The following is a 13,452-nucleotide window of genomic DNA, read 5'->3' on the forward strand; positions in this document are numbered from 1 at the left end:
CGCGACAATCCGAAACCCAAAACCCGATAAACCTAAACCCAAAAAATTTGGCGGGACTCAGAAAAAAAAACGCAGAGTCGGAATAATCGCCATACTCGCGAGTCAAACTCGCGTTGACCACGAGTCAAACTCGGGCAATGCGATTTGACTCGGGAAGATTCAGTTCGAATTGTTTCATGGCCGAGCAGAGTGGGAATCGCGATTAATCGGCAAAATCACTTATTCCTGTTTCACTGGTCCTTGCTGATATACAGCTAGACCTGGTCACCAACTTGAAAACTATGCTCCATCCGATGCTTATCATGCCTAGCTTTGTATTTGGCTTGGCTCTTTTCCAGCTGTTCCTGTACTGCCTGGTGGATCTCCTAGATCTGTTCAATGAACCTAGTTGCCCTGTCCACATCACTGTGTCCATCAACCATGGTATCTTTACCAAAGACAAAATCTAAAAGAGACCTTGGTGTGAAACCAAAACAGGTCTCAAAAGGAGATCTCTGTGTAGAAGAATGTTTTGCTCTGTTGTAAGCATGTTGCACATAACACAAATGTTCATCCCAAAGCCTAGGATGTTTGCTGCAATATCCTCTCAGTAACTGGATCACTGTCCTGTTAACTACTTATGTCTGGCCATCAGTTTGTGGATAAAAAGTTGTGCTTTTCTTCAGTTTGGTGTCCATCAATTCCCACAGACTTGACCAAAACCTACCCACAAATCAGGTGTCTCAATCGGATACAATAGAAGTGGGTAATCCAAAATGAACCCATACATGTTCAAAGAACAATTTTGCAGTGTGTTCAGCTGTAATCTGTTTATTACAAGGTATCAAAATACACATTTTGCTGAACCTATCCACAACAACATATAGATAATCACGACCTTTCCTAGATTTAGGCAGTCCTCCAACAAAATCCATGGAAACACTTTCCCAAGGGTGAGAAGGAATTGGCAATGGAGTGTACAAGCCTAGTTTTTTGTTGCTGGGCTTGCTTTTAGCACACATAGTACACCCTCTTATATATCTAGAAACCGTCTCATTCATTTTCGTCTAATAACAAAACCTTTGCAGCTGTGCAACTGTTTTACTTACCCCAAAGTGACCTGATATTAGAGAAGTGTGTGCTTCCCTAATTGTCTTTATTCTCTCAGTTTGTGGAATGCAGAGTTTCCCACAATGATATAAGAGTCGGTCCTTCATATGATAGTCCAATTCTTCTACTCTTTTGCCTTGACTCAAAGTTGCATATACATCTTTAAAATCCATATCCTGAGCATATTGTTCAATGTAGCTTTCATGTAGTACAGAATTATGCTTAAGCATGGTAGATGCACTTATAATGGGTCCAAATAACATGTCTGCAACTTTGTTATGTATGCCCTTTTTATATCTGATGACTAAATGAAACTCTTGTAGAAACCCCATCCATCCGTAATGTCTTGATTGCTGTAACTTAGTTTGGGAGTGCAAATATTGAAGTGGTTGAGGATCAGTATGTATTACTGTCTCTTTGCTCATTAAGTAATGTTTCCACTTTTTCACTCTGAACTAATGCATACAATTTTTTATCATATGTAGGATAGTTAACTACTGCAGGATTAAAAGTCTCAGAATGATAACATATGGGTTTACCGTGCTGTGTCAACACTGCTCCCATGGCATAGTCACTGGCATTAGTTTGGATCTCAAATGGTTTTTGCAGATCAGGCAGTGCTAGCATAGGTGTTGTACTAATCTTTTCTTTCAAAGTGTCAAAGGCTTTCTGATTTTTGCCTCCCCACTGAAACACCTTGTTCAATCCTGTTAAAGCATGTAAGGGAGCTGTAATTGAGGAAAAGTTAGAAATGAACTTCCTCCAATATTGTGCTGCTCCTAAGAAGCTTCTCACTTCTGTAGCAGACTTGGGTTTAGGCCAGTTTACAATGACTGCCACTTTAGAGGGATCTATTTTCAATTCACCAACCCCTACTATATGTCCCAAGTAGTTTAGAGATGTTTTGCCAAAATCACATTTTGAGAGTTTAACATAAAGTTTTTCTCTTTTCAAAACATCTAGTGTTTGCTTAACATGCTTTAAATGTTCTTCCCACGTTTTACTAAAAATCAGAATGTCATCCAAGTACACAATAAAAAAATCATCAAGAAAAGGTCTGAGTACATCATTCATTAATCTCATGAAAGTAGCAGGAGCATTAGTTAAGCCAAAAGGCATAACCAGCCATTCATACAATCCCTGCTTTGTTTTGAAAGCAGTCTTCCATGCATCTTGCTCTGCAACCCTGACCTGATGGTATCCACTGTGCAAATCTAGCTTGGTGAAATAAACAACTTCCTTTAATTGATCTAAAAGATCATCTATGCGAGGAAGGGGATAACGATTTTTTATTGTTATCTTATTCAATGCTCGGTAATCAATGCACATTCTCCACGAGCCATCTTTCTTTCTCACCAAAACAATTGGTGACCCACATGGTGATGTGTTAGGTCTGATGAACCCTTTCTCGAGCAAATCCTGCACCTGCTTCTTGATTTCAGCATTCTCTAAAGCAGACAACCTATACATCCCAGTGTTAGGCAATGGAACATCTTGCTACAAAATAATATCATGTACTATTCCCTTTTTGGGTGGCAGACCTTTAGGTTCTTGAAATAAGACATCATACTCTGAAACAACCTTTTCTATATCAGCTTGCTGTTCAGCATTACAGCCCTCAAATACATTGGTTTTATCAGGTTTCCTTTCCTTTACAACCATCAGTAAGAATTGTTTGCATGAATTTATCATTCTTTTCATCTGCTCTGAGTTTATGAGAGTATAATTATTCTTGAGCTTGTGAGCTCTTACAAAGTATTCGATTCCATCTTTAACAAGTAGATACTTGTTCTCAGCTCTATAGAAAATAGCGTTTCTATCATACAAGTAAAGACTTCCTAAAACAATTCCACATATATCCAAAGGAATTATGTCTAACTCAACCTCGTCTACAAATTCCGACCCAAAAGAAAACATGAGTTTGCACTGTCTAGTCACTTGTAGTTGTGCTTTATCATTCAACCATCCTAATGGGTATGGTTTCTTATGAGGTGTAGTTGCTAATCCCAATTTCTTTACAATTGCTTCAGAAATTAGATTTACTTGTGAGCCACTATCAAACAAAGTATCAATCTTTTAATATTTGGAAACAACTTGAATATGGAAAAGCTCATGTCTTTTTCTCTCATTTTCTTCATCAATAACAGATTGAGCAGAATTACTAGTAGATGCTTCAGAATTCTTACCTTTTATACCTGTGGCTGCAATAGTTGTTTCATCTCCCGAGTCTAACCCCAAATCTTTCTGAATAACTGCAGCAGCCTTCTTCTTCTTGCCCTCGGACTTCTTAGGTCTTAGCTCTTGATGCAGAATCCAACAATGCTCATCATCATGCCCATCCTTTTTACAGTGAGTGCATGAAGCTTTGCTTTTCTGTGCAGTGTTAGCCTTCCTTGCTTTCCACTTCTGCTTTCTTTTCTCCTTGCTCTTGCTTGCAGTGGGTTGGGATGGTCCCCCAACTTCTAGATTTCCATTATTTCCTCTAGCTTCTAGATGAGTAGCTTGTATAGATACCTCATCTATACTAGTGGCATTAAATATGAGGATGGTATGCCTCATGTAGCTGTGTAGACCACCAATGTACTTCAAAAGAGTGTCTGGTGAGTCTAATGAGATACCCAGCATCAATGCTCTCTTTCTAAACTCTTGAGTATACCCTTGCACACTTTGCCCTTTCAATTGCCGAAGAGTTTGCCAACTCATCATGGCTTGTTGCATGTAGGCCAATGGATAGAACTACTTTTTAATTGCAGAAACAAATTCACTCCAGACAGAGATGGTCTTACCATGTCTTTTTATATCAGCTTGGGTTCTACCTTCCCACCAAACCAAGGCAGTGCATCCTAGGCGGAGGCTTGCCAGCTGAATCTTACTCTTGTCTGAGTCTATGTTTTGTACTCTGCAATACACATCAATTTGTCTAATCCAATTGTCCAGCTTTTCAGCATTTAGCTCTCCATCATATATAGGCAAGTCAAATTTAACATCTAGCTTAATCAAAGACACTTTCTTATTATGCACAGGGCTATTAAGAGGTGTGAGAAAGCTTTCCTCTTTCCCTTTTCCTTTGGAGTGGTCATGGAAGTGAGACTCATCTTCTTCTTTATCTTGTTTAGAACCTGATGAATCTTCAATCTTATGCTTTCTAAAGTCCCTATACATTTCTTCTACCATAGACTTTATAGCTAGGAAACTTTCTATGAATTGAGGGTCTAGCCCCACAGAACCTTCCTATGACATTGTCTTCCGAGGATAGACTCTCCCAATTTCAGGATTAGTTTTCACCAACTCTCCTTCTCCTAATTTGATCTTTGATCTAGTGAGCATTCAACAACTAAACCAACACAAGCTTGTCTAACCTTACAGCCTAAAGCTCTAATACCACTTGATCTGATAATCACCCTATGAGTGACCTCAGTTAAAGATGTATTGAATAAAGGTATTACAAACTCATGTGCTAGTGTGTGTGTCTATGTTATTTAAGCAACGGATCGATCAAATTGCAAATACACAGACACTTGAAATGGAAAGACACCAGAGAAATACAGTAAGCAAATACAAGAACACAAGAAATTAATAAGGAGTTCACCCTATCCTCCAGGGCTACATTTCCAGTCCAGCTCTCAGTGGTGGCCTTATTTTATTGTGCCTTAAGCAGAGAATTACAATGCAAGAGCTAAATATAAGTCTCTTGAAACAGATTTGCTTGGCAGGGTGGTTCTTGGATTTCCCAAGCCACTGGAGTGCACAGACTCTTTTGCTTACCAGCTCTTTGACCTCTCTGGTCTGACAGATCCTCTCTGGGATGGCTTGAATCTCTCAAGCTCTCTGGTGCTTGATGCCGCCTTTGGTCAGCTCGGCCCTCTGTCTTCTTACTGCTTTTGATTCACTGTCTTCTTCTCTGTGTTTCGTCCTCCTCTCAGGGTTCTGGTCTCTCTGTCTCTCTCTGTGTCTCCTATCTCTGTTCATGGCTTTAAGGCCATCCGTTCCCATGTCTGTTCAGTTCCTCTTCCACCTGTGTCGAATCGCCTTCTGCAGCTACGCTTGGAGTTCCCTGTTCGGCGCCATCATCAGGCTCACAAGGAGTGGCCACATGTCCTCCTGTAATGCACCAGCCTGCTTCGTCGGTTCAATTCTTCAATTACGTCATGGAACGAGTCCTCCTCCACCATGGCAGTCAAAGCGGACCTCAAATCTTTACAAACTGCGGCTTATTCCCTCCTTAAATCCGGTCTTGTCGTCGGGCGCAATGTCAACCGTCAGATCTGGATCCCCCAAATCCAACGCCATCCGCTCATTTCGCGCAGTTGACTTGCTCAACTGTTAGCACGCGATGAGCGGCGGTTTTCTCTCTCCTCCGCTTGCCACGCGTCAATCGCTGAGTGAGATCGCTCCGCTTTCATCCAAAACCGCTTACCGTTCAAGGAGCCCCTAATCAATGCCGTCGATTTCGGAGCGCGGGTCCCGCCTTGTCCTTTAGCCTTTTCGCATTTCGCCCTTCGGCTCTCCACGCGACCAAGCGCTCGGCCTTCTCCATTTCGAGCCTTTTCGCCCAGCACTAATCGCGCATCAAAAACCTCCTCTGTTTCCCGAGTCGGGCCTCCCAGGGGCTAATTCCACCTCCCGCGCAGTCTCCATGGGCCTCAGTCAACACGCTTTGACCGAGGTCCTCGTCGTTCCACGCTGGCTGCCAACTGCCACTGGTTCGGAGGTTTTTTTATCGCTATCTTGAATTCTTTGATGTTGGTCCCGACCTGATACAGTCATGGTTCTTTTGACAGTTCTTTATGGATCCAATTCGGATCAAGAAGCTCTATCAAGAACGTAAAGAATCATCCTTATGAGTAAGCACATAGCTCCCCCATGCAAACAAGTGGTCAGAGTGTAATGAATATAAAAATATAAATAATCTTAAATAATAATTAGTATAACGAAAAGAAATGTGTCACAAGACATGAATATTAATGAAAGAACATTCCACATAGGTATATATTTGGGGCTTCATTGTACTATCAAATCATATTATTTTTACTTGTACATTTATATATTATTTATTTATTTGAATGAATATTTTTATTTTCCAAATATTTTGGATAATCTCATTTGCAAGGCAGGTTTGGTTGTCACATTTGGTATCAAAGCCTCATTTTTTATCTGGGCCATTGGCCATGTTTTTGGAATTTCTCCAATTTCAAAGTTTTTGACCACAAACCAACCCTTGGCTACACAATTCAAAATTTACTATTTATTATCTACTGTCAATTTGAAAAAAATCAAGAACCAGAATCTATAACCACCAAAAATTTGTAACCATCGTGAAAATGGCCTCTTTCACCAAAATCTGACAATACAATTTCAAGCATGATTGCAACTGTTTATTGTTTAAAATACATTTTTGAATGCATAAATGGATTTAACACTCAAATTATATAGATTAAACAACTTAAACTCAAGTTGTTTAAAATCTCTGCTGGATTTTGGTTAAAATTGACCAGAAAATATGCATTGCAAAAGGCCATTTCAACTATTAGTTAAACCATATATATATATATATATATATATATATATATTGTACAAGTTAAAGAAATTAATTTGTAGCCAGAGAAGCCATATAATTAAAGAAATGGACCGTATGGACTAATTGTCAAGAGTTACAAATTAAAAAGAATCGACCATATTTTCTATCGTGTACCCAACCACCAATTGTACCTTACACCATTCATGCGTTCCAAACAGAAAACTAATTATGGTAGTGGTAGTACCATTTGATATAAGTGATCACTTTCACTATGCATTTTAAAAATCGTACCATATGTACAAATTTTTAGTGCCATACAATATAAAATTAATGTAGTCTAAGGAGTCGATTTTTTTACCTCCTTGATGTTCACACTCGTCGATCTCTGGCCACCTCTACCATCCTGGTCTTGCATCAACCTTTTCTGTTGTTGTATTCGTCCTATCTCCATTGGCCTCTGTTTTTCACCCTTTTTTGATGTCCATTTCCTCTGTCTATCCTCCATTTCTTATCGATGTGTTAATTTGTTGACATCCATCAACTTCTCATGCTATGTATTCATGAAATCCATGAATCCATACGATTTGAATGACATAGAAAATGTTGATTTGGGGTAGCATCGGATGTGCTCTAGCCACAAAAATTGGTGGAGAGGCTATAGCACATGAGATCTCCAAGACCCAAAAATGGTTTGGGCAGAATCTAACCAGTTTGAGAGATATTAAAATAATTAATATTTTTAATGGAGTTCCTAAGTCTAAACTTAAGAAAAATAAAATATTAATGTGAATTAATATAAAACTGGGTTAGAATGGTCCAAAAGTCATGGATCAAGCCAAATCTAATCTTAGTCGTTGATTAGAGATTTAATCTCGACCATTGATGGACCAACGAGAAACGTATAAGAGGAGGCTTGAGGGTTAGTTGGAAAACACACTGAGAGAGATCAAGAACTCGATTTTCTGGCGCAGGATTTGCTGAGGAAATTGAGTGAAGTGAACTGAGTTGCAGCTGAGGGGCAGTGAATACATAGCAAAGAGGCAGAGTTAGTACTGGAAGCATCAGCGCAGAAGACAGGAAAGGGTTCACGTAGAGCTAGCTAGAAGCCACGCAGAGGCAGCCAGGAGCTGCGCAGAGCCTGAGGAGGGCCAGCGTGTGAGACGTAGAGGCTCCAGAGGCTGACGCAGAGCCCCGAGAGGTTGACGCTAAGCCAAAGAGGTTGACGTAGACCCTAGAGGCAGCGCTGGGAGATTTCGTGGGACAGATTGGAGCTAGAGAGCTGAATAGGGTGACGCAGAGCAACAGAAGCTGCATTGTTGCTGTGGGATCATTCATCTGGTGATTTAGCTGGAATATCCGTCTCTAAATGAGAGGTACTACTGCCGAGGGCATTCTCTGTTGGGTGAGCCATTTCTGGCACCCTGGTTGTATTCTAAAACTACATAATAATAAAACCCTCTGAATAGCTGCACCGGTTTTCCTGCATTGGGTTTTTCCGGGGACATTAGTCCAAAAACAATGGTGTCACTTGTGTGCTTGTTTCTTTCAGTTTATGATCTGTATGTGTTGATACTGCACTTGTATTTAATTTTAGTATTTACATGGTAAATAACTTGTTAAGTAATTGAACAAGTAGGAAGAAATAAATCAGATAGTACAGAAAGAATTTCTAACGAATAGACTTAAAAATTCCAATAGAAAAGTGGGCTTTGACTCCATATCCCCAAGTGAATTAGGCACTGATCCCTAGAAATGGTGGTCATCTTCTTCACCTTTTCCACCTTTTACCACTTTTTCCTAGGTCTAGCCCTCAAAGGTCACCTAGGGCATCAATTTCTCGGGAATTGACCCAAGGAAAAACTTCGATCTCCTATAGGCTACTGCGTTGGTGGGTCCCCTCCCTCTCCTCCAAATTTGAGGCAATTATAATGGTGGAATCTCTATGAATCCCAAGCCCTAGCTCTAAGATCGAATTTTGCCTAGGCATCCCCAAGGCTAGACCTCAATAAGATCAATTCAACCTTTTGAAGTAAATATTCTTGTTTGGTCCTTTCCCTTCACCTTGTCTAGGATAGGAACATCATTGGTTGTTGCATTCCATCCCCGAACCTGCGCTGGGTCCACTTGGCCCCGTGTGGTCCCACTTCTCAATAAAGATTATTTGTCAAGGATCATTTGGGAATCCAAGTTTCCCAAGGATTATAGGGATTGAGAACCTCGTCTATAAGCCTATTCCTTCTCCCTCAACCCTCCAATCCTCACCCCTTACCCCTGGAGGACCAAGTCCCTTGCTTAAAGAGCAAGCAAGTTCCATTCTTCACTCCATCCTTGGGAAAGGGTTTCCAGGGTCACTTTCCACCTATCCATTGACATATACTTTACAAGTGATCCCTACACTACCGGGACTCCTCCCATCGGTGAAAGTCCGTAAAGAGCAGGGAGACTTAGCTGTGGTGACAATGGGCTAAGCCTCCACCATTGCCCTTAACCTAACATTTACCCTCTTAGGAACCCCTTTTATGTCCCCTGCTGGTTTGAGTGGTAACATGGACCCAAAGATAAATGGCTTCATAATGTAAATATATTTCAATCAGTGCATGTGCTTTGAAAACTCATAGTACGTTGCTAGCTAATCTGTTTCCAAGGATTGGGTAGCAAATATAGACTGACTCATGAAATATAAGCTTGAGAAGTGAGCTTTATGAAAAATGTGGAAGAGAGTAGGATATCAAACACACTTGTTGGGAATGTGTATTTCCCTGCTAACTGTGAAATAAGAATCAACCAACGATTCCCAGTTATCCTTTATCGATATGCCCATTGGTTAGCAACTCTGCCTGGAAACCCACAGTTCTCTAAGAAGGTGGCTTGGAGCTTTTGGTTTGTTCTCTAGCCTAGAGCTATATACTTCCCAATGTTCATAAAAATAGGGAAACACTTGATGATGTTGAGTGAGACTTTTGTGATGCAAGTGTCCATTTTGTATGGATGAAACAGTAACATAACTCTGAGCTAGGTTCCATCTTCTTAGAAAGTACACATCAGCAAGCTGAGGGACTCACTCAGACCTTCTTTCCCTCCTTCCCTGGGTAGGGAGGGAAGAATAGCTTTTTGATGCACTAATCTCTGTCCTTTTTGTAATTTTGTGTTACATATTACTCAGTTTCTACAGAACAAACAAGGAAAGAGCTAATAGAAGACAAAAACGGTTCTCACCATATACAATCAATCACAACAATATATGTTGTCATGGTGACATCTCTTTTAAACCTTGTAAGGTGATTCTAAACCTCTCGTTGAACATGCAGAAACCTCAGTCTCCTTACCAACATCAAGGAACGACTTTTTTCAGTGATTTTTTGGTTATGTTCATCTCATCCTTCAAATTTTACATCTTGAACAAGGGTATCCTTTTAACCAGTAAATCCTCTAGTTTGATCATTTAGTTATCTGTGTATTACCTATGGGGGAAATCAAACCTACAACAAAAGGAATTTCAAGAATTCTCTGAAATCTGTGGATCACAAATGGTATGCTTAACGCTTCAGCCTTCACGTAAGGCAGTCACATGTCAAAGCCTTATTTCCTCACCTCTGACCATAAGCATGATTCTCTATCTCTGTAATCGGTGGCATCATCCAGTGTTCCAGTTAACATTGCCATCAATTTTGTTAATAGTTGAACTGCTTGATATGAATAATATATTTTTCTCATTCCCTTATTCCAGCATCATGGTCAGCTTTTCCTTATTTCTCCAATGCAATTGGTTCAGAAGAAAGGACAAATATAGAACATTTTTTAGTCATTCAAAGTGTTATACTGTCTGTGATACTTGACCTCTTACTTATGTGTAGCTTTTCATCTTTTAGAGTCTTCTAAGCTGTTATAGTGTTGCTTTAATTGAAGTTCATATACTAGTGATTCCAAGTTGTCTTGTTAAAGCAGGAAATCAATATCAACGGCCTTTGTACACTTTTTGACAGTTCAAAGGAATACGCATTCTCAATTTAATTGTAACATATATGGCAGATGGCTTCCAAACTGCTATTAGGGAAGACAGTAAATCACTGTATCTAGATGAGAAAACTAGGAGTAACTACACCGTATGAGAACTTTGAAGCCAACAGAAAATAACAAGATGAAGATATTCTCGGAGAAGAAATCAAGAGAAACTCTCATATGGAAAAAGAGTAGTTCAAGTACCTGCTCGTGCACGTCTTAGCCAAGATCGTGCTAATTCTTCTGCTCTTCTAGCCATTTCTTGTAGCTGACATCACCCAAAAAGAGATTTTTATGTCATGAAGGCATATGTGCAGAAACTCCAAGACTAACAAGCTACGTTTTCAAATCTACTTTGCATGCTCATTTCCAATATACATACTCATTTACATTATTACTTACATGCTAAACCAATGGAAAGTGGGTACCTCGACAAAGACGCTGGTTTGTTTTTTCATTAAGATTCCAAATTCACAAGGGTCAACGTTTCTTACAGTCATGAATTGTCAGTGGGTACCTCGACAAAGACGCTGGTTTGTTTTTTCATTAAGATTCCAAATTCACAAGGGTCAACGTTTCTTACAGTCATGAATTGTCGGAGTTATACAGTTCATAATGGTCATTTAGACTATAGACATAGGTATGTTTAAACTTTATACTGTCACTTTTTGTCTTGGTCTAATTCATGCTTTAGTGATGTATTAATGACTTAAAGTATATTTAAGTCATTTTAGGGTTTATACCACTCCTTCACTATAAAAAGATGGTAGTAGTTTAACTCTTCTACATTTTGGAGCTTTTCCAGGCATTATTTTCCAGCCATTTTTGCTGAAATCCAGCACATATTTGTTAGATTTACAAGTTCGAGTTGGGTAATCTGTACAATCTAGGTGCTCCAAGGTTTTTCAGGGTGTTGAATCCATTTATGCAGTCAAAAAAGCATTATAAACAACCGAAGATCACAATTGTTCCCACAATTGTATCACTGGATTCAAGCGAAAAAAACTAAAATGTATAATAGTTAGACAATACCTAAAAAGATGCGCTCTCTCTATTTTATTATTCAAGAAGTATTTCTCTCTTCCAAGTTCTTTGGTGTTCTCAGCTTTTCCATGTGTTTGGTCTTTTTATATTATGGTATTAGAGACATACTTAGGCGGAATCAATGCTGGTAAATGCCTAGGGACTGCAAATATGAGCGATGGATGAGGTAGTGATTTGCAATACACACCAAGAAACGAAAAAGGCCTTCCAGCAAAGAAAGCGAACCATGATTGGATTTTCAGTTTCTTAAGCCACATTTAGTTTTTTGAAAAAGAGAGGCACTTGATTAATATTTGGTTTTAAAAGACAGGTTATGTTCTTTTTCACTGACCTAGCAAGGCCTTGTTTTTTAATTTAAAAAGGAAAGACGGGATATACAAAAAATCAAAAGAAAAAGAAAAGGAGAAAAGAACCGATTAAAAAAAATCCATTTCTTTTGGAAAAGCCATTGTATGGACCAGCCATCGTACCACAATGTACAATCAGCAGCAACAGTATGACCCTATGAATGCCACAGGACAGTCACTGCCTAGGAAGCTCAGCTTGCATATAGCCTGTATGAGCACCCAAGAGCAGGAATTGATGGATTTTGCAGTGAATTTGACCTTACAACAACGAATTTGATGCTCAGTAATCAAATATACAGTCCAGCACTTTGATTTTGCATAAATTTCTCTGATTTAGCATGTATTTTGTAGATTTGTAACATATATGTGCACTGTTCTGCAGGTTTATCAGTAATTCAATAATAATAATAATAATAATAATGATAATTTTTTTTTAATATCTCCATCACATTTAGTCTCTCTCTCTCTTGCTCTCTCTCTTAATCCAGGATATATTAAACCTCTTAAGAACTCTTTATTTCAAGGATGGTACCTGAGATAAAGCTTAAATTTTTCAAGGCACAAGGCCAGGTCAGCAACTCATGAATAGATCCTATATAGCTCATCGACAACCAGTGCACAAACAGAAAATGTGTCAGAAAGTGGGATTGAATGTAGGTGGTATTAGAATATATTAGAATATCCCTATTTAGCATTTAATGCTCATTCCTTTTAGCTGTTGCTATTTGTATTCTTTTAGCAGTTTCTTTGATGAAACTGAGTGTTTCTATATTCTACATAGAAACCTGATGTTTCTATTATTGTAAATATCTCTGTATTATGTTTGAGCTGTTTGCTCATTCGAAATTAATTCATTCAACATTCTTTTATGGTATCAGAGCAAGGTTAAGAGGTTTTCTTGAACAGTAATTCTCTCTGCATCGCAACCTCTTGAGTCCTTTCTAAGGTCGAGCCCTCTGTAAGCCAGGCAGCCTTCACTGAGTCTTAGCCTCGGCTTTGCTCGTTGTGATAAAAGCTTACAGTCGTCCATCTCGATACAGAAATGGATTCTTCCCTTGCATGATCATTGTTTTAAGGAAATAACTTTGTGGCGGTGACTGTTTTCGTGGGAGCGAAATTTTTTTTGGCTGGCCAGTCTTGCTTGGAATCGTGAATCCGGCTATCTTCCTCTTCGCCTGGCGGCTACAACGTGGAATTCCTCAGCAATCGTGTTCCAGGTGTTTTCTCTAGTTCAAAACTCATTTTTTTAAATCGGAGTCGTGGTCTGAAAAGTCAATCTGCGGGCAACTGTCTATTTTTTTTATTCTCGAACGCTGTCAAACAGGATATCTGTGGATACGCGTGTTAGTTCAAAACCCGTGGATATATTTTTGAAACTCTGTCAAACCCGTGGCTATATATATTCCAAATCCGTGGCTATACATTTGAAACCCGTGGATATATATGTCAAACCCG

At 39.3% G+C, this 13,452-nt stretch overlaps 1 protein-coding gene across 5 annotated transcripts in view; it reads right to left on the reverse strand.

Annotated features, from left to right (window-relative positions):
* The window catches only part of LOC149155464 (zinc finger (C3HC4-type RING finger) family protein), a 276,009-nt gene that overhangs the window by 44,437 nt on the left and 218,120 nt on the right, over positions 1 to 13,452 (reverse strand). For 3 of the 5 annotated variants that reach the window (XM_089445603.1, XM_089445602.1, XM_089445601.1), the window contains exon 15: positions 10,811 to 10,874. The exons of the other annotated variants lie outside the window; for them this stretch is intronic. In XM_089445603.1, coding sequence (XP_089301729.1) covers positions 10,811 to 10,874 — 64 coding nt within the window. The remainder of the gene's footprint in view (positions 1 to 10,810; positions 10,875 to 13,452) is intronic. 5 annotated transcript variants of the gene reach the window in all.

This window comes from Pinus tabuliformis, chromosome 9 (assembly GCF_031772625.1).
Source record: "Pinus tabuliformis cultivar Carrire ecotype Pingquan chromosome 9, CPIR1, whole genome shotgun sequence".
Classification (NCBI taxonomy): Eukaryota; Viridiplantae; Streptophyta; class Pinopsida; order Pinales; family Pinaceae; genus Pinus; species Pinus tabuliformis.